The 22,566-nt window shown below is 43.2% G+C and overlaps 1 protein-coding gene across 8 annotated transcripts in view; it reads left to right on the top strand.

The window, feature by feature from the left end:
- DIP2C (disco interacting protein 2 homolog C) overlaps window positions 1-22,566 on the top strand; it is a 1,002,241-nt gene that overhangs the window by 758,976 nt on the left and 220,699 nt on the right. For all 8 annotated transcript variants that reach the window (XM_069211176.1, XM_069211178.1, XM_069211177.1 and 5 more), the window contains one exon: window positions 6,886-7,025. In XM_069211176.1, the coding sequence (XP_069067277.1) occupies window positions 6,886-7,025 (140 nt within the window). The remainder of the gene's footprint in view (window positions 1-6,885; window positions 7,026-22,566) is intronic.

The following is a 22,566-nucleotide window of genomic DNA, read 5'->3' as shown; positions in this document are numbered from 1 at the left end:
GGTGGTTTTGTGGTTGCTTTGCTCACCTTGGTGAAAATTCAGATCTCCTAAGAATATGTAGACTGTCGAGTTGATGGCAAGGGAGGCTGTGAGGTCAGCAGTGGCCTTGCAGAAGATGGGACATGGCCCCGGGGATCTGTACGCAAGAGTTCCCCTGATGGTTGTTCTAGCGTCGGTTTGGATCAGCAAGTTTAGGTGTTCCATGAGGTGAGACACCTCTTCCTCGAAGGGTGTGCATGAGAGGTTGTCCTTTTGCATTATTGTGATGCCTCCTCCGTGCTTGTTGTGGCGGTCTTTGTGGATCAGTTTGTAGCCTTGTGGGGTGACACAGGTGATGTCTGGGGTAGAGGCAGGTGTGAGCCAGGTTTCGATGATGAACATCAGGTTTGGTCTGATAGTGGGTATGGTGTCCCAAATTTCTGTGGCCTGTTTGCAGAGGGATCTTGTTTTGAGCAGTAGACATTGAAGTTGATTCTCTGGCTTTGAGTGGGGGTGGTGCAGGAGCACGGTGGTTCTTGGTGAGGCAGTGTGACACAGCTCCGCTCTATCGTTGTCAAACTGAACTTGTGACTTGACCCCAATTTGGTGCAACCAGATTACCACAGTTGGCGCTTTGTGCTTCTAGGTACTATTTTCAATTAAATCTTTAAAATTGCATAGTTCAAATTATACTGATTAGATTTTTGACGTTGTGATCTCAAATGATTTCTCAAATTCTACTCTATTTTCTAAATTGATATGGGACTTTTTATTATGTTACAAGCTACAAGAAGGTTATGCACAGGTTAATTTGGGGTTTGCTTGTGACTTCACCCTGATAGGAGTTGTGGTTGCTACTTGAATAAACAGTAATTAGTAACCTAATTACCCTCCCAACCAGTAATCTAATTTTCAACACCCTTGCATACTGGAGGTAATTCTTGCATTTTGGAGGATTGCATCCATGTCAAATGGGTGGGGAATGTTACCCAGGAAAAAATGCAGGCTATGGCATATTGGAGATAATTCTTGCCATGTCCTGGTACATGAGGCACAATATAGTGGAGGTAATTCGTAGCATAGTAAAGGGTGCTTAGGTTAGGAGGGCACCAACGGTAAAATGCTGGCCCTTGTGTAGAGGTGGTAATTGTTGACCTATGGGGACGCCCACAGTATTTATCGGCATGCATCCATGACAGAATTCTGATACTGGCATGTATGTAATTCGACGCATAAGGAAGGTATCTATGGCACAATGATGACTCTGACGTACTGCAATTCATTTTTGGCATACGGGGGAGCCCTAGCATAGTGGAGGTAATTTATTTCTGACATATGTCAACTTTTGAAAACAAACATGAGTCTTCTCCTGGAAAGTGATAGGCTCTCCTTGTCACCATGAAAGTACTGGGATGTTTCATGAGTGATTTTTCAGAAATTATGTATTTTAGGACATTTTTTTGAAAAATGTATTTCTAAATGAACTATTTAACACTGTTTGTTTCATAATGTTCCAAGGGGAAACCCCTTGATCTCGCCTACAAAAAGTCAGTATCACTTGATTTGTACGCTTGCTGTAATTCAGGGCAAGCGTTACGCCCAACGACTACTAGAGATCAACCTATCCACCACTGGCGAGGGGCAGGGACCAAAGAATGCAGTGTATGAACAGAGGGGACAGGAGCAGAGATATCCTGGTATTCTCGCTATATTCTATTCAACATTGGTTTGTGTGACTCTTGTCCTCTACTTATTTTGTGGACCTGGCGCCCATGGTAATGCAAAAGCGACATATGTGTGTACAACTGGAATCGCTTTTCATCACTCTTAAAATTATCAAGAAGGATCAGCCATGCCATGATCCACTTTATTCAGAAAAATGCTTTGTGGGGAAATTGTGAGTGTTGTCAAACTGTGTGCATAAAGCAAGCTGGACAATTAAAAAAATATATGGCACTACATAAATGCAGAATTTTGTTTCTAAATGTTGTGGATCTGATGCCATACAGCAAAGAGGGGTTCTGTTGTCCACTTGTTTAGCCTCCCCACTTCTTTTCTGTTTGTGGCCAAGGCCGGGTAGTGGAGCCAGTGGGATTTGAGAGCTGTCACTTGTGGAAAACTGTAATTAAGATTCATTGCTGCATCTTCCGGCGCGAGATTGTGGGGCGACCATCACGCACTGCAAAGTGGCAGACATCACATGGCGTTTGAAGGGAAGGTAAATAATTAGCAATAAATAGAGGTGCCTGACTGCTCCGGATACAAATTACAGAGAGAAGTCTCCAGAGACTCAGCTAGAGGCGTTTTACTATTTTCCAATCTCTGCTTAAATTATTATCTCAGTGACGGGCTGCCTGCATATAATTGCTATTAATAACGTGAATTGCAATACATTATCTTTCATTTCGCTTCTGACAGTGCAACGCAGTCGCAAGCTGTCTCTTTCCGACACCGAAATTCATTGCTGTTGTCACTTCTCCCAAACTGAACCTGGTGATTAGAAAAGGTCAGGCTTACATTTCATACATGATTTTCGAAGTAAGGGAAATTCATCTTAAATCCATGTCCATATTTAAAACACACTTGCTGTATTCTTGGTAAATCCCATCTGGTTCTGCTGATAGTATAGTTTCCGGGATATTCTAAATATTCTCTTTAAGCGTTGGTAGCCTGCTAGGCGTGGAGTGGGAGTTATCGGTAATAGCATTAAAGAAGCTCATATGGGTTTCAATAAACGGTGAAAGAAACTAGGCCAGCACTGCTGTTTGACATTATCTATATACATTATCAGTTTCCATAGATTGGTGTTGGTTGATGTACAATATTCCTGGTGCTTCAGCAAAGAGCACTTGTGGAGTAAGTAACGGGTAAAAGAGAAAAGACTTAAAACATTGAGCTCAATAAAAATGTAACCCATGGCCCTCACTTCCCTTCTCATTTGTGACCTTCAGTCCTGGTCTTAGGAGTTGCATACGTGATGAGTCACAGACTACCAAACTCATGGCTCAGTAAAGCGCCGACACTTAAAAAGAGGCAGTGTGCATCCCCTGAGGGTGGTCCTTCTCAAGATGAATGTCTGGATTGTATCCTGGACTGAATTTTTGTTCGTTTACACCACCGAGGCATGACAATAGGTTATCGAAATAATGAAAGATAAAAGAATGCAAATAAATACTTGACACTGGTTTATTTTAGGAACCTGATATTAATGGGGCAGTCAAGTAATTAAAGGAAGTTGCAAACTGTCGAGTTGTCTAATGTGAATAAGAATTAGGAGAATGACAATCGACAATTTCCTGCAAATGTATTGTTCTTCAGCAAGACAACGAATGTTTATGTTCAGACACTGAATCCACGTTTCGACCACAACTTATGAACCTAATGTTCTCTAGACCACAGTACTTTGCTTACTTTAAACTTTTTGCAAAATCACAGAAGCTGTTAATGTCACTTGCAAGGTTGTGAGTGGTGTTAGGTGGAGCACAGAGGAGGACACTTGTCACTTGTGACTGCGCAACAGCATGGAGAGCAGTCTCTCAGGGAAGACATAAACTATAGGAAATTACCATTAAATTGCACCAAATCTTCCTGTTGGATTTTAAGTGCACTGGCTCTGCATTGCGGTTGTCAGACTGCGACGTTCTGCTTTACACAAAGTATATATTATGTTGCAAGTCACTATCCACGAGGAACATATTATGCGGCACACAACCTGTGCATTTCACAGTCCGCACAGTGATGTGCACATCATTCATAGTGTGCGTCTGTGCAGAGCACGCGCTGCGGGCAGTGTGCCGGATTTGGGCTATAGTGTACGCTGGGCAAAATGTATAATTTACTAAAATGCACAGATCTAATCGTTGCTGGGTTGGACTACGTTGTAATGAGCCTGTGTTATGGTCAGCGGTTTAGGTGGGCCGGGTCCCTTCCGGGTCTTAGACTTTAAGTAATTAAAACCAGATATTGAAACGGGTCTCTACCAGGCCCTCCTAATTTAATGTCCTTAACTTCAATGACAAAACCACTGATCGTTTTCTGAACGACAAATGCAAAAAGAGTTAACGTAACACGTGTCAGCAGATTGCTTCCTGTTTATATTTTACTTAATCTTGAATCCCATGAGTGTTAACTATTTCCAGAGTGCTGTGTTTCTGTATTTTTTAGTGTAGCTTATTACTCTTGTGAACTGTGTGCTATAAATTGAGTCCCTTCTAGGTGTTTAACGGCGCACGACTGAGCCCGCTGAAGTGGGGACTGAAGCCAGTGTCGTTTTTTCCGCTGGACTTGCCAGTGGGCTGTAAAAGGATTCAGAATGTATGCGGTTATCCAATCCTCGGCCTCTATGCAGAGCGCGCGGGCCTCAGTGATGTTCAATATTCGTTACACCAACAAAATCATTGTTGTAACTAATTTAGCCTAAAAACATTTATCAACCTTTTAACAGAGCCAGTAGTCCTGACTAGTTTTAGGTGTGGGTCTGTGGTGTTATATATCTTGATGCCATAACAGACAGCAACTAAAGCAGAGGTTGGGTGGTGCGCTACAGGGATCACAGACATTTAGTTTACCTGTTTAATCCACATCCTCATTACATAGGCCACACCCTTCTTTGAGCGCACACACACTCTCTCTCTCTTTATTCACCCCATTTAAAGCTGTGGTGCACCGCACCCCAAATTGAGTTGTAGCCCTGAGTTGTACTGCCATTCTGTAATACATGTCGGTCATGGTTCCATGCTAGACTGCATATTGCTTGTACATTCAGCAGATTATTTTCAGTGCACTGCAAATAATCTATGTGCTCACAAACTGTGTCCCCTATGTCAGAGGTAGGCAATTGGAGTAAGGAGTGACGACATCATGCCAGAGACAGTGTGCCACTATTTACATACTGGCACGTTGCTATCACTTCAAGCTAGCTAGGCCATCACAGCATACACGAACATGCTGATCTAGTCAGTGGAACGTGTTCGCGCTTGTCCGTAGCACTTCTGAAGGTTGACAATCCCTGTTTCCCATTTGAGGGTAGTGCTGTTAAAGAAAAAAGCCATCACCTCAACAAACGCTCAAGAGGGTCTGTACTATGCAAAATAATCACCAGTGTAAATGTCTGGCTTATTTGAGCCTGCAGATAACCTGCTCTTTTTCTGGATCAAATCCAGAAATATCTGTCAATTATATTACCTGTGGTCACTGATGTGTCCCTCTTTTATATTCCTTTATATCTGAACACCAACTAGATTATACTGAAGAGTTTTCAGAGAAGCTTTATCTAGTCATTTGCCAAGGCTAGATACAATTTTACTTACTCTTATAATGTATGACGAGGATGGCCCGTTGCAAATTCACTGAAGTGATAATTTTCTTTGAACAGATTCCAGAGTGATATTAAATCTGGTTCCTTTCAGGCTGCTGGAGCGTTAAGCGAGTCCACTGTTTTGCAAGCTCAAAAATGGTACTCTGTTTTTTTGTTTCTGAAACTCCCAAGTTGGAATGGTGTATATAATGCACCAGGTTGCTACCCAAGATAGCACATTAGATGAGAGTACACCGTATTCTTCCCCCTTGCTCGTGTTGCATTGTGTTGTAGTTGCTGTTCTGCTACTCTTTATTTCCATCATTTACAGTGTGGACAAAGGTTGCCTATTGCCTATATGATGATGATGACACTTGTTTCAGTCATAAATCGTCATCAAATGAGCGTGGCCAGAACCAAAAGACTAGATTCTTTTTGATTAGGTGTTGAATATCTGCGACACAACCATAGAATTCTGAGTTTCTGCTATTTTCATCAAGGATCTTCTGTGGTCACACGCCTCCTTGGTTATCTGTTTTAGAACAAGATGTTTGCTCTCCCTCTGCTTGATCCTCTACAAGGTTCGTCTACTTTTTCATTATTTTTCTGAGGTCTAATTCACATATAAGAGTTTCCTGACAACCCATTGCCAAATGCTTTTCCTGAGGCAACTTTTTCTCCCACCAGATACGTCTAGATCTTGTGTTCACTTATAAGTGTTACTGAATATCAGTCAAGGTGATGCCCTTTTTATGGATCTTCCTAAGGGCGTTTCCCAACCCTCAAAATCAATATTTAATTCAGCTTTTTACCTATTGGTCACAGCCAGGAACTCAAATCATGTGTCGGTTCTACCTTGCCCAGCCTACATTGACCCAGTTCATTTCTGTGGATTATCTTTATGCATGGTTATATTGTTAATTAAGTTGTGAACTTCGGAAAACCTACTGTTTGGTTTCTAACGTTTCTCTCTTGTTGGAAATCTTCAAGGGACTTGGAGGAAATCCAGTGTACATTTTAAGAATTCAAAAGCTAAGAAATTCAGATTTAGCCTTCTTTGTGGTGGCCATTTGATTTTGGGGCTTCCTTTCTGTCTAGCAACTGCGGTGTTACTTTTCTTAGGGAATTAAAAACATTTCTTCAAACAATATTTTACCTTACAGTTCTCTTTTCCACGGTGGTGTATTTCGAGAGTTGTGTGGTTCAAACTTCTGTTTATTTATAAGGTAAAGTGTTTTTTCAGCTGTTACATATTTTTGTTTTTATTATGAGTGTATGATCTTGTGACCTATGTAATGCAGGATTTTGGAGCATTACTTCACGGCCCTGTAATGAGATTTACACTACATAACTGTTTTAAATGAAATAAAAAGTATCTAGAATGCTTTTCTTGTTCCTTTTCAGGAGAAAGATCTATGTGAAATGGCGGCGAACTGCAGTGGCTAAATTTAGGAGTAAATCAAATGGTAATGCAAAATACAAAAAAAAATGTTTTGCATCTACCCCACAGCATTGACTTCAAAATGCAAACATGCATTTATTCGTTGTTAATGGTATTTTTGTGCTCGAGTCTCTTTCCTTCCATTCTAAGTCGACTATTATCATTGTAGGCCGACAGATGACAGCAACCAGCCCCCAGGAAGGGGAGTCCTGTCCATGCATGGCCTTACCTATGGAGTGATTCGGGTGGATTCAGAAGAGAAGCTGTCTGTCCTTACGGTACAGGATGTTGGCACGGTGATGCCCGGAGGTACATATCCACACTCGCCTTTAGTTGTTCTTCTATGTGTGTAAGCAATAATGCAGGTTATTACAAGTGCTGTGTGTGAGCGGATAGTATTTTTACCGTATATGTGCATGCATCACAAGTCAGCTTTGCTTATTGTCACCAAGTAGTATTTTGTTTTCATACTCGTTATGTCAGAAATTAATTTAATTCCCAATTCAGATCGTGTCAAGTGTGACAGTTCAATATTTATTAATAGAGTTGTTTTAAAATTTAAAACGTGCACAATTGACCACCTGACTTGCTTTGCTTTTATCATGATTAAGGCGGTGTGTCCTTCTACCTGTGGCCGTCCTCTGAGCTTTTTCGTCAGAATTCTTAAGCTTCTTCTAGGTTGTTGTGCAAAGTGCTTTGCCACCGCCACATAGTGTGTGAACGTCAGCAGAATGAGGCAAGTCTGACACGTCAAGAGGGCAGTAGTGAGCTGCCTATTCATCTGTAGTTTAAACTGATGCAGTAGCTATTCCCTGTTAACCAGAAGTATTAATTGAGAGCTAGAGATTGATCGTACCAGCCATAGCCTGACCTTTGCACCAGAGACTCTACAGTTGGGTGAATTGAGATACTAGAAAAATGGAGATAAATGTTATCTATTATACAGGCATTCGGCCCCTTACAGCTGTTCTTCCCATAAAAGATATGCCTGCTTCTGGGAAAGAAAGGCCTACCTGGTCATTGTTCAACTAGTTCAGTTTTGGTATTTTTACCCAAAGACAGAGAACGTTGTAAGAAATGAGTCACAAGAGAATGGAAAGGGTATTTGTTTACACATTTTATATATTATTTCTAAAGTGCGTCGATCTCCAAGGGGCATTGTGACACGAGGACTGTGAGCCGGCATAAAGTACAGGGACAAAGTGCCGAACATAGTAAGGGGGCAAGAGCAAAAAGCATGTTTTTATGGCCCAACATCTTGGAGCATCTACCGCCACAACGTTTCTTGTTGTAGTGCGGAATTCTGAGAAGGGCACATTAGCCACACCACAACTTTGTAGCACATACATGAGACGGACGTAAGCGATCTTGTGGTCAGTGCGGTAGAAGGCTCATTGCACTAGGCAGAGCACATTAAATTGTATGCGCTGCTGCAGAGGAGGCCAATGAAGCACTTGGTGAGCTAACAAGAGGAGGTCGTACTTGCGCAGTCCATATGTCGTTGCATGCTCCACCATGACTATTGTTGATCTATGCAGCTGCTAACCTAAGATATATTGCAATAGTATAGTTATAGCATGTCAGAGAGCCAACCACCTGAGCATGTATAGCAGTTGGAAGAAAAGGCAGGATCTTAAGGATAGGCAATATCAGAAAACAGGACCAGATTTTCCATATCTGGCGTTCAACTGACAGCATCTTGTCATACCAGATCCCGTGGTTCTTGCTTTACCAAGTATGGCAGATTAGCTAGCAACGTGCCACAAGCTAATTGACCAGCTCAATTGCTTATCCACTGATCAAGATCTCTGTTTTGTTGCCATCCATTTTAAGAAGTTGGAGGACATCCAGCCATGCACCATAATTTCTCACTCTTGGAAACAAACCAGTCAAATTATGGGAAGTCATATGTTGTCCTGGTAAAAGAGGACTCTAGAACCTAATTTCCTAATTTGCTCTATATGGGTTGTATGTAGATGTTGAATAGGATAGGCGATACTACAGAGCCTTTAGGAACCCCACAATGAACCAAACTTAAAAGAAGTGACACAACCTGGGTGTGTACTTGGAGAAAAGACCGTAATCAACTAAGTGCTTGCTGTTCGAGGTCAATATCAGTATACAGTCAATCAGGATGGTATGATTAACAGTATCAAATGCTCCAGAGAAGTCTTACAACAAAAGGTCTGTTGGCATATTGAGGTATATGGTCTTGTGAAGATCGTCAAAGGCAGCTATCTTCTCTGCCCTGTGACCCACACAGAATCATAAATGACCACTGTCCAGAACCCCTCGAGTTTCAAGGGCCTTGTAAAGCCAATTAGTCAGGTGTTGCTGAATTATTTTGTTGACGATGAGCAGCACAGTAATAGGCTTGTAGTTTTTCGGGTCACTGAAATACAGTCTGATCTTCTTTAAAGCTAAATGATGACCACTTTTTTACAAACTTCAGGGGAAATACTGAATATTAAGGTGGCATTAGTAGCCTCTTCTAGTACCGGTTTAAGGGCAAGAGCCGGTGCTTTCAAGAAGGCAGTTGTGACATGTTCAGTTGACCAGCCTGATTTGGTCCTGCATATGGCCTTTTTAATGTCATCCTGTGATATCAGTGGGAGGGCTGAGATTGTACTCACATATGAGTTAGGAGTATTCGGAGGGAGTTGACAGTTTGACGAGTAATTAATCTAATTTCTTGATAAATATTGCTCATTGTGTTTGAAATGAATGATGCTAGAGAGTGTTGGGACTGGTAGATAGAGGCAGAGCAATCAGGGATAATGAATGACTAAACAGACATAAAAGATCCCAGAACAAGTTATGGTAAGAAAAGGAGTTATGATGAAATAAAGTTTAAGCACACTGCAACCATTTAATCAATTGCTTAAGCTGGGCCTTATACTAGTTATGTTGTTTTAGGGAATACTTTTGTCTGTTTTTTCCCACTACCCTAATCGCCAGGTGTATCTTTGTAAGGTCATACATATACCAATTAATATGAAAAGTTTCTTCTAGATGAAAAAGCTTATTGTTGAGCTGGCCCAGAGTATTCATCCCCTGCTTTTCTAAGATTCCTGGCCAACTGACCTTCTGGTCTGTGCGCAGCTCCCCACTGCCTGCTGCTTAGTGCACCTGTCCAGTGACTCGCCTCCCACCTGAGTCCTCACATGTTTGATTCTGCATCCTCCCATAGCCATTACTCAATCTACTTTTATCTATATTTTGCCTTTCCTTACTCTGCTAATTGTTGTGCTTATTGTGGTGCTTTAGGTTTATTTAGTTGCACAGGGCTCACAGTGTTACTGGTATTGGTTTCACTTCTTGTGCCATGGTCTCTCTTTGTGCGCTGCCCAAAACCCCCACTCCACCCCCCCAACCCACTAACGCTGCTTTTTTTCTACTCAGACCTCGCTCCCTGCCTCCCCGTCAGCCCTTCCCAGCGCTACTTATGGAGGCTGTGCTGTGGGCACACCGAAGGCAAGCCATTCTGCTCCCGTCTGCGTCTGGACCTTGCCCAGCGCCAGGAACCCCGGATCTGCCTCGCTCCGAAGCTAGACCAGAGCAGCTTTCCTCACACTCTGCCCACAACTCCAACAGCTCCTCTCCACTGTCCACAGAAGGTCCTTTCACATACCACCACTGCCATTTCTCCTGCAACATAAGAACCCCACCATTTTCAGACACCGCTTCACTGGCTCCCTGAATGATCCCCCCCCCCCAACCATCTACAGTGCATCATGCTCCGCTTTCTCTCCCTCTGCAAAAACGCCACAGAAATATGGGACATCATCAACTCACTCACTCCAGATGTAGCCTTCCTCACCTAAACCTGACTGAACGCTTCTTCAGCACCTGACATTGCCGCAGCTACTCCTGGCGGCTACAATATCATCCACGTGGATCGCACAAAATGGCCCAGCAGCAGAATCGCCATTATTCACAAGAACACACTCCGCTGCTACACCTCAATGGAAAACAACGTTCAAATTATGGAACACCTACACTTTGTGATCAACCGAGACGGAAAAACCTTCATTAAAGAAACACTTCCATACAGACCCTCTGGTCCACGACAAACGTTCTGCGAACCATCCCCAGACTCATCGCCACTCGAGCCATCGACACAGAACACTACATCTTCCTCAGAGATGTGAACTTCCACCTCAGCGATGCCAACACCACCACAAATTGTCTCCGACCCCACTCACAATGGAGGACACTGACACGCTGGACCTCGTATTCACCTCTAGCAATAGAATCTCCAATGACCATACCTCAGCGCTTACCTGAACAGACCATTCCATGGTACACTTCACTTTCCCCACAGCCCATGACTTCTCAGCCAGGCCACACCACACCTCCTACAGAAGCTGGGGCCAGATATCCAAAGCTCAGTGGTGCGATGCCCTCAACACTCACCGCCCAGACACCCCAATAGACACGCACATTGCAGTCAAACTTCACCACATGGATCTCAAACAACGTAGACTCACTTGTCCCCAGCAAACCAAGATAGCCCAACAACCGCTACAAGCAACCCCGCGGGTATTCACCAGAACTTAGAACCAGCAACTGCAGGCGCAAGCTGCTCGAAAGAAGGTTGTGCTCCTCTAAGGACTCCGTCGCCGCTTTCAAGATCGCGATCAGTCAATACCACAAACACATTATTGATGCCAAGAAACAAGCCCTTGCCACCCACATGCAAACCATCTCCAACCGCAGCAAAGAGCTTTTCAGATTTATTAATGAATTCTCCAACCCTTCTGCATCAGAGAACTGCACCACCCCTCACAGAACTTATGTGACTCCCTTGCCAACATTTTCTGCAATAAAATAGTCACCATCTGCAAAAACTTTGTACCCCAACCCTCCGTAGCAGACACCATCAATCTTTTTAGTTCCTCTGACCCCCCCCCCAATCCCTCACAATCACCAACTGTTCGATCTCAAACTGGAAACATGTCTCCAGGCAGAACACCACTGACCTTGTGAGATCCATCCACTCTGGTGCCCCCACTGACCCCTGCCCTCACTACATGTTCGACCTAGGAATCAGCAACATCGCCAGCAAACTCACTGACATCCCCAACTCCTCAATCAGCACAGCTATCTACCTGGAAGACTGGAATCATGCAGGAGTCAAACCCCTGCTCAGAAAACTCTCTGCTGATCCCAACAATCTAAAAAACTACAGGCCAGTCCCCCTTCTCCTATTCCCAGGAAAAGTACTCAAAAAAGCCATCAACCAGCAGCTCACGACATACTTAGAAGAAACAATCTCCTGGACACTTCACAGTCTGGCTTCCGCACCAACCACAGCATGGAAAGTGCCCTGATCGCGCCATGGACGATATCCAACACCTCCTAGACCAAGGAAACTCAGCCGCCCTCATTCTCCTTGACCTCTCGGCGGTCCGCAACAGTCTCTGCTCATAAGGGTCCACCAAAAAAGAATCGGGAAAAGCCTTGAAATGGATCACTCTGCCCCACCTTCATGACCCCCCTGGCCGACATCGTCAGAAACCATGGACTCAACATAGTCTCCTATGGGGACGACACAGCTCATCCATTCGCTTTCCAAAAGACCCCTCCACAATGAAAGCCAAATTCCAAAACTGCATAAACAGCATCACAATACAGATGAGAGACAGATGACTCAAACTCAACACTGACAAAACGGAGGTACTGCTGTTGGATAACACCGCCTCACCCTGGGGCAACTCCTGGTGGCCAGCCGAATTGGGATTTCCCCCACCCCCCTCTCCCACACCCACGAAACACGCTACAAACCTAGCTATCATCATAGGCAACAGTCTCAACGTGAAGCACCAGTTCAACGCAGTCTTGTCCGCCTGCTTCCACACCCTCTGAATGCTCTGTAAGATATTCATATGGCTCCCTCTCAACACCAGACGTACCGTCACCCGTGCCCTCATAACCAGCCGACTGGACTACGGCAACACGCTCTACACTGGACTCACCTCTAGACTCAAAAAAAGACTTAAGACCACCCAGAACTCAACCATCAGACTCATCCTAGACCTCCCGAAATGAACGTGCATCACTCCCCACCTAAGAAACCTCCACTGACTCCCCGTACACAAACAATGCCACTTCAAGTTCCTGACGTTTGCATACAAATCCCTGCACAACCTAGGACCAGCATGCCTCAACCACTGCCTGAACTTTCACACCTCTCTAGACTCCTACGCTCCTCCTCGCTCCGCTCTCCATCGCAAACACACCTCGAATTTGCAGCTGCACCTATGGGGGTCGCTCCTTCTCCTACCTAACAGCAAAGGCCTGGAACAACCTCCCCACCACCTAAGAGCATCCACCTCCAATCAGGAGTTCAGAAGAGGTCTCAAGACGTGGCTGTTTGACTGATACTTTAGCAGCGGCAACAGCGCATGGATATCCTCACGGGTGATAAGTGCGCTTTACAAATCCGATGATTGATTGATTGATTTAAATATTTCATTGCAGCCTGGATGTCACATAGCCTTCATTCCCTATTGTCTCCCATTTGGTGCAAGAAGAGTCTTGAAGGGATAGCTCTGTGGCCTGCTCTCTTGAAAATATATAAGGTAGTCGTCAGACCAGTTCAATTAGTGAGTCAAAGAATGCTGATGATGGGAGGAGGGGTGAAATTTAAGTTAAGAATGTGTCCTGTCACATATGGCTCCCTAAATAGTTTGAATCAGGCCCAACTGTTGAAGCTCTTGAACAAATGAGGCTTGTTTGTCATTTATTGTGATTTCCTCATGAAATGTAAGTCTTTCAAAACCATAATCCGGATGACAGAGAATTCCACCTCACGCACAAGATTATCCATCAGGTGAAAACTTGGGCGAAAGTTCTAAGTAAAAGAAGTGCAAGAATTATTTTGAAAGCTATGGTTTTCAAAAAGTTCACAGAGAAGTTTACTTGATGTTAAGCTTTTTAGGACTATTTGGAAGATGATGGCTACTCCTCTCCCTGCTTCCTCACTTGTTGTTTCTTAAGATACTGAATCCTGGGGTGATGGTGATTTTAAGGTCAGGGTTGGCTGCCTCCCCAATCAGATCTTCACAATAAAGAGAGAAACAAAGCTATGGTTTGAAAGAAGCTGCAAGATCATCTCCCAGTGATGCTTTGAAATAGAGTACACTTTGAGTAGTTCAGCACTGCAAGGAGATGCCTCTTTTGCGTGATCACCCCTAAAGGTTTGAGCTGATGCTACTGGATTTTCAACTCTGAGAGTGCACTGAGGCCTGCTAATCAGGACTCCTTGCCATTGTTCTAACCCTTTACAAATTTGTGTTGAATTGGCTACCCCAATTGACATATGTTAACTTATTTATACGTCCCTAGTGTATGGTCGCAAGAGTACCCATGGCCTGTAAAGTAAGGTGTCCACCCATGGCTGCAGCACTTGTGCCACACTTGGTGTGACAAACTACAGTGCCTCCCATATCAGGTAGGGAGTTGTATATTATTAAGTGGGACATGTACTTCAATATGTCCCAGAGGTAAAACTACCAAATTGTTGTTTTTATTGGTGAAAAGTTAGTAGCTTCATTGGCTAGTGCAGAGCTACAGGCTGACATCTCAGCCCTGCTAACTCCTTATTGTGACTAATTATCAAATAAATCATGGCATTAAACCTGTCTTCATGCCCAAGTCAAATTTAGTATTGATTTTAAAAAGCGGGAACTTTTAGAAAGTTGCCACTCTGATGCCTAGTCTATCCAGTGCCCGTTCACAGTTGCTGTCCACCAGATAGCCAGCTGCCCTCTAGGGTAGTACTGTGAACAGCTCTCAGGCTCATGACCAATAGAGGCCTGCAACAGAGGGAGGTGTTACCTGCTTTTTGCAGGAAGCCACACACGGTGTTGCCCAGAAGACGAGCTTCAAAAGAGAAGCCACCTTTGGTGGACAAATGGCGATCACACTTAATAAGAGCTGCCCCTTTGTTCAGGTAGATGGGCTGGCGGTAGGAACAGACTGGGGAAGCCACTTGATAAACCCGTATTTCTGTGGGCTAGTAGCCTCTAGGGTGGGCTACCAGGCTCTGACAGCTAAGGAAAGGTTCAGATATCTTGAGAGTGGACAGACTAGTCCATTCTGGGATTGCTAGATGGCACTCATGCCAGAAGTTGTCATAAGGGTTCCTAGTAGCCCATGTTCTAGTGACCACAGAAACCCCCAGGGCACTTTCTGGGCATAAATATGGATTGGAGAGAGGACCGAAGAAGCTCTTCCCTGCTGACCTCTGTACCTCACTGCAGAGGCTGTATTAAGCGCAGGACTGTGTCTATGCGGCCTGGCTCTTGGAAAAGGTGCTCTTGAACCCCAGACAGACAAGATGAACTCCAAGAGTCAGTCAGCTGAATCCCTGTTCCAGCATTAGCTCCCCATTTGTCTGGCTGTCTAGGAGGAATACAGAAAGCCCAACTGTCAGCTACACCCAGTCATGTTCCCCAGAGACAGGCTGCAGGCACCAAATGGCTAAGGCAAGAAAATGCCAATTTTCTAAAAGTGGCAATTCACCTTAAGTTGCGACTTAAAATTTTAATTGCAGAGATAGCAAACATGAAGTGCTTAACCTTTTCCATTTGGAAATTGGACTTATGAAATGTAAGAAGAGAATTCCAATGTTACCCTATGGGAGATGTAAGCCTTGCAGTAGTGAAAAACAAATTAGTGTTTTTCACTTCCAGGACACACAAAACTTAAAAGTACATGTCCAACCTTTTAAATATACTGCACCCTACCTTTGGGGCTGTTCAGGGCTTACATTAGGTTTGACTTACATGTAGAAAAAAGGAAGGTTTAGGCCTAACAAAAGGTCAAAATGTGAGTGAGTAAGAGATGACCCAATATGTCGGAACTGCAATAAAGGCACCGGCGATCTTCCACACCTACTTTTGTGCTATAGTACTGTGTTCCATTTTTGGGGTTGAATATTCAAATTTATCTGGTCCCTATTTGGGATCCAGATGAAACGTGATTTTATCTCACTCATCCAAGGCTCCCTAGACCCACGTATTAGAACATCTAATGATAGACATCTTACTGACTGCAGTCTGTAAGTCCATACTTGCTAATTGGAAAATCACTGCTGCCTCCTCTTTCAAATCTTGGCTAAACTGGATCTCCCACTTAAGAGGTGCTGGTAGCATTACTCTTCAAAACTCCCCCTGAAGGCCACAGATCAGATCTGTATGGAAGTCAAGACGCTAGACAACTACTTTGCCTACACCAAACCTCCTTGAAAACCTTTTATATTACTAATTGCTTGTTTAATTGGCAAGAAGGTACTTGTAACCATCTCTGCATATTAATTTCTAAACTAAAAAATTACAGACACTGATGAAATGATTTAGTTGTTCTTAGATACCTTCACTATATCTTGTTACACAGTTTAATGACGAGTACTCCCTATCTCAATAGTTCTTCAATTCTTCAGTGCTTCAGTCCGCAGATTGCAAATCAATACTCACCTCTGGATCCCCCGACAATCTAATCCCCATACTGTTGGCTTTCCAAAGGTGTATGTATGTATGTGTGTGTGTGTGTATATATATATATATATATATATATATATATATATCTATATATCTATACACATACATCCACTGAAAAAAACAAATGTTACAGGGGCGTTATCGTTTGGAAATAGAATTTTAAAAAACATAGAGATTCACTTATAAAACCAAAGGTTACAGGGACGTTATAATTAGGCTCCTATTTTAAACGTACCAAACCATAGAAATTCACCTGTTACAGAGTTATCTCAAGTAACTCTAACACATGCCCTAAAGTAATTATAACTCGTGCCGCCGGCATGCACAGTTTTCCTTCAAAACTTTTACTGCAAATATTACATTGATATTATCAATGATGTTATCAAAGATGTCATGAGTGCCGTAATTTGTGTGGTAATTAACAGTGCATGGCGAGGCTGCCAGTTACAGTTACTTTAGGGGCTACAGATTGAGAGGCAGCAAAGGTGTTGGCCAGTACTCCATCACAAGTACAAAATAGAGAAAGGAGCTGGAGCACTCTACTCAGGCAAAAGAATGCCCTAACTGCTGAGTGCTCAAAGGGAATATTAAAACACAACAACACACAGAGTACCATAAAAGTGGCAAAAGGAGGGAGTTGTACTGAAGTGTGGCAAAGAAGAGACTCAACCAAAATGAGCAGAACAAGACAAAACAAAAAAACATAGACCTAGTAAGGGAAATTGGGCGACCAGGGAGATGCCAGCAGACAGATTGCATAGTGACACATTTCCATCATTATCATTGAAGCACTTGACTTGTGCACAGTGTTTTGGTGGTTTTACTAAGTAAGAAACATTGCAGCTTCCCATTTAGTGAGCATTAGTTGGCGTGAACCAAGTTTCTTTAAAAAAAATTATGTAGCCTTAAGTAAATCTAATTGTCTCTTACGTTCTGTATGCAGAAGCTATAGAAAATATCACATATTTTCAGCCTTTCACCAAAACCTACCTTGAAATCCTTTATTGTCTCTGTAAAGATGAACATATTGGCATGTTTCGAGGGACTAGTTCTATGGATTTAGTGACATAGAATCCAAAAAAATGTAAAGTAACGCATGCTGAACTTTGTAAGCCAGAGGTCCAAAGCCATTATTTACCAATTTACAGATGGAGAAGAGAAGAGTTTTATTTCTAGACTTTTGATGCACTTTCACATTGACCATACCTTGGGCAGAGTAAATTATGAGTGGTGGCCATGTATGCACAATTTCAAGTGACACAGGCTTGACTTTTGGAGCCACGTATGGCAAGGCATGCAGAGTTGGTGGTACAAGATGATGATCAGCTCCCTGTGACAATCCCTCATTCTGTAGTTTTCTGCAAGTCTATCAAGGAGGTTTACTCGTAAGTGAACCAAGAGCCACTGCAATCCAACAGTGCTTTCTAACGGCCCTCCTGCCAGATGCTCTGTAACAGAAGTATGTGAGCCATTACTCAATTGTTGTTCACTGCTTTGCAGGTCCTCTGATTTTTATTCTTTAAGTCATCAGATACTATGCATATTGTGTTCCTTGTTTTCCTATGTTTCTTGCATGTGGGCGATAGCATGCCTACTTAAATCTTGTGAGTGTCTACCTTGTGCAGTTGTTATTCCACACTTGGAGATTTGCTCCAATTTATGTTGCACCTCCCTTTCAAAATGTGACCTAGGAGATGTTAAAAAAGATTGGATTTACAAAATAGAGTAGTTTCCAGACTTTTTTTCTACCTCATGGAATTGTACTATTGGTGCTGTTCGGCATCTTAAGGGAGCCATCTTTAGCACGTTGTATTGTTTGGATAGTAGGTTGAGTCACAGATCAAATGTAAATTTTTATTCTAGTTTGTGAGGATTTATTATTTTGTTATTTGTTATTTTGAAAAGCTGTGTTGACCTTGTGTGATGACAATTAGGACTGAGCACCACAGAATTTATTTGAAAAACAGAACATAGAACACATTTTCCTGATTAGGTTCTAAATTGGCTGATATGTAAATAAGTAGATTGATTTGGGAGAATTGATCTTTGGATGGGTGAATAGGTTAGCAGATGTAAGAAATCACAGCTGCCTTATTTATTCTCACAGATGTTTTGCTCTTGGTAACTTGGCAAATTTTTGTCCATTCTGCTGTGGTCGACTGAATTGTCCTTGTTTTCAACTTGTATTACCTTGAATACCAGTCGGGCTCTTGTTACACAGGAATGGCCTGTTATTATGTTAGGTAGAACTGCACAGGAATAGCCATAACTGGTCTTAAGAACACCCAGGTTTTGCAGCTGTGGGTATGAGGTTTTTTCCATGTTGCCAGAAATTCCATACATCAATCAGTCAATCAATCAGCATTTATAAAGTGCATCTTATTACCCAAGGGGTCTCAAGGTGCTAGCTGGGGGGGGTCTGGGTCAGTCGAAGAGCCATTTCATGAGGTCCTTCCTGAACTAAGCCAGCAAGGGGGACTGCCTGAGGTGGAGCGGCATTGTGTTCCAGGTATGCGAGGTAAGAGAAGGATCTTCCTCCAGCCATGTTCTTCCGGATCCTGGTGATACTGGCAAGGGCCAGTTGAGCAGAGTGGAGTTGCCAGGAGGGTATGTCGAAGGAGAGCAGGTGTGGTTGAGATAGGCAGGTCCGATGTTGTGAAGGGCCTTGTATGCGTGTGTCAGGAGCTTGAAACTGATGCATTTGATGGGTGGGCGGAAATGTGGCTGTAGCAGGGGATGTCCAGAATCAGTCTAGCTGCGGCATTCTGTATTCTCTGAAGTCTAGTTTGGAGTTTCTTGTTGATTCCAGGATAGGGTGTGTTGCGGTAGTCGAGTTTACTGCTGACGAGTGCGTGAGTGACTGTCCTTATTGCGTAGATAGGTATCCACTTGAAGATCTTCTGGAGTTGGCGGAAACAGTGGAAGCATGAGGATGAGACGGTGTTGACTTGGCACGTCATCGATAGTGACGAGTCGAGGATGATGCCGCAGTTGCGTGTGTGGTCGGTAGGAGAAGGGGCAGTTCCGAGGGCACCTGGCTGCCAGGAGTCATCCCATGCATTAGTGGTGGGGTCCAGGATGAGGATCTCAGTCTTGTCTGAGTTGAGCTTGAGGCAGCTGTCTCCCATCCCGTCGGCGACTGCCTTCATTCTGTTGTGAAAGTTCTCTTTGGCTGCTGATGGTTCATCGGTGAGGGAGAGAATGAGCTGTGTCTCGTTGACATATGAGACGAAGTTGACCCCATGGTATCTGACAATCCTGGCAGTGGGGTCATGTAGAGGTTGAAGAGTGTGGGCTCAGGGAAGATCCCTGGGGAACTCCGCTTTTGGTTTCTGTTGGCTTCGAGGTGAAAGACTCTCTGGGTTCAGCTGGTGAGGAAGAGAGCGGATCCACTCCAGGGCTTTGCCGCGGATGGCAGTGTTGTGTAGTCTGGTGCAGAAGGTGGTATGGGAGACGGTATTGAAGGCAGTGGAGAGGTCAAGGAGGATGAGGACTGCTGTTTCGCTGCAGTCCAGTAGAGAGCAGATGTCATCTGTGGCTGCTAGGAGCGTGATTTTGGTGCTGTGGTTTCTCCTGAATCCAGATTGGATGGGGTCGAGGATGTTGGTCTTGATGAAGTCAGTGAGTTGTGCTTTGATTGCTATTTCAGTTACCTTGGCTGAAAAAAGGGAGCAGTGAGATCACCCTGTAGTTTTTCAGTTCCGTTTGGATCTGCGGAAGGCTTCTTCAGTAGGGTCATGGTCTTATTATTACAGAAATTATGTTGAGTAGGCATCTGCCACTGGCTCTGATCTCCCCTAAAGTTGAAGGAGACAACTGAAGCTTGTCAGTATGACACCAGCATGACAAGACCCTTTGACAACTTGAAGGAACCTCTCTGTTCGTTCCTATGCTTGTTGGACCATATTTAAAGTAATAAGTTAGTTGTCCAGGCTAGTGTGTCCGGTTGCCATTCTGTTATTGCTAGCCCGGGTAACTGAGGATGGACAGGACTGACATGTGACTCCATCAGGGTGTACTTAATACCCAGGAAGCAATTTTGAGGTTCCAGGGAGGATGAGACATTTTCTATTGTGCCGTCAGTAATCAATGTGAAATTGTGCCTATTTAGTCTCACTTAACTGTTCAAATCAATCTCAAACCTCTAAATTGGCTGATATGAATGAGAGTAGAGGTTCACAAAATATTGAGTTTGTGTAGATACCAACTGGGTTTCAATGTCGGGTGTAACACAGATGTGGTACTGTGTTATGGGCTGTTCAGGTTCTTACATAGAGCTGGAGCACTTCCCAGTGGGGTTGATTATAATGTCATCTATGGCTAGTGGGGCGATAATCCCAAAACCTAGCTATATTTTTCCTCGTAGACCGAAATGTCTCTTGGCCTTTTGCATCATACATGGAGTTGAATAGGCTTCTTCTAAAAGTGCAAACCTCCCTTAAGATTAACTGCTAACCAAGTTAGGATCTCAGGGCTGGTGGTGGCTCTTAATGTATTTTAGACGGTAAGTGGAATTTGGATTAAATAGCCCAAACCTGTAATCGGATTAATGTTCTCATTTATTTAGATATATAGTTATCAGAGGCACAAGTTTGTATACCTTATTCTGCTAAATGTGATTACAAGCTTACCTTTAACATCTTCAAAGCACACATGTGGTTCCCCTGGGAGATATTAGCTCATATCTGCTTTTTTATTTTTTATTTATTCAATGTATGTTAATGTATTATGTAGAAGCGTGATTTGGGAAGTATTACCTATGGTGGTTGCATCGGGCACCCACTAGAGAACATTTGTATTATACAATCGTTCAAAGAATGGGGCTAGAAAAAGAACTACATTGAAAAAAATGACAATTGGCGATGAAGTAAATTGGTGAAACAAAATGTAACACTATATTTGGAAGATTTAAAATTCTATTTTTGCATGCCATGAAGAGAAACCGTACAACATTCAGATGATGACCTGATTGTCTGTTCGCCTTTTGACAATTTTTGTAAGGCTGGGGCAGTTCGCCTTGCATGAAATAGCACAAAGCTATAGTGTTAACTTTAAAGGCTGACTCCTGAATACAGTTTTTGAAAGTTCATAAATGGGATGATTCGGGAAATTGACTGTACAAAATAGGTGTTTTATTGTCACCAGGCGGTGGGATACTGATTGCAGCCGCGGTCCCGAATTGCAGCTTATCCTTAGGAAGCATATATGTATCTTGAATAAGGACCCAAGACTTCTTGTGCTTTGATTCGGATAAAGAGAAAGGGCAGGAAGAGAAGGGGAAAAACTGACAACGGGAGGAAGCAGTGATGAAAAAGAACGTGCTAGAGAGGGATAAAGAGAGAGGAAGCATAGGGTGATGGAAGAAAGAGGCATAAGGTGTGATCAGTATGAGGCAGCCTTGGTATTTGGCAACCCCTACATTCGGCAGGGCTTTTCTAAGAAAAAACAGCGCCCCAGAACATCTTTTTTTAGTTTTCTATGTATTTATGTCAACAAACTAAGGATTGTCCATCGTATTCCTTTTATTTATCAGTCATACGGTACTTAACTGTATCCACTCACATCCAAAGTCCCTTTAGATGTAGCTAATTTGATAGTATCCGTTTACTAAGGAATTCCCCAGCCACACATTGAAGCTTAATAGCTATTTTAGGTCATAGGGGAGCACCCGAGGTATGGGTGTGTAAATGGAGAGACAGCTAGGTCCCCTAGAACTCTGGTGTGAAGTTTTTATTTCTGCTTCTCTGGTATGTTTCATTCTAATAAGCACAACGCTTAGATATTCACAAATAGTGTACTACGAGTGTCAAAATGTAGAGAGCCCAGCTTGGTTGCCCTTATGCCACAATACTAGAACAAAGTAGCATGCATGATTTTGTTTGTAATTAAAACGGTTCCAGCATTATCTTCAGAAAAAATGATAGTCTGATACAATTGATCAAAGGTTTACTAAATCAGTGTTTTGTCGTACAGGGCATTATCTTCAAATTTAAAAGGAGTCCTTATAAAAGGCTCACACATAAAACCATGTCCATTGTGTTATTGTAATTTAGAATTTTTTATGTATTTGTACATGGTGTCACTCTGTTTGTAGCCCGTCTCCAAGCAGAGGTGGCCTTTGCAGAGATAGTGCCCTTGGCAGAAACAATTTTGTCGCCTAGGCTGTTGGTAGTTATCATACTAGAAGCACAGGGTGGGGGGGGGGTGGGGCGAATGAGGTTATTCACTGGCCTGTTGCTACTCACAGGCATATCTGCGCCTCTCCAACTCACTTTCCTTACCCACATCTTACCTTCTTCATACAGGTGACAAAGTAGTGGTGGTGGGGTAAGCCGGTGTGAACA

This window comes from Pleurodeles waltl, chromosome 10 (genome assembly GCF_031143425.1).
Source record: "Pleurodeles waltl isolate 20211129_DDA chromosome 10, aPleWal1.hap1.20221129, whole genome shotgun sequence".
Taxonomy (NCBI): domain Eukaryota; kingdom Metazoa; phylum Chordata; class Amphibia; order Caudata; family Salamandridae; genus Pleurodeles; species Pleurodeles waltl.
The sequence above is the reverse complement of the archived record's forward strand: the minus strand, read 5'-3'. Positions and strand labels throughout refer to the sequence as shown.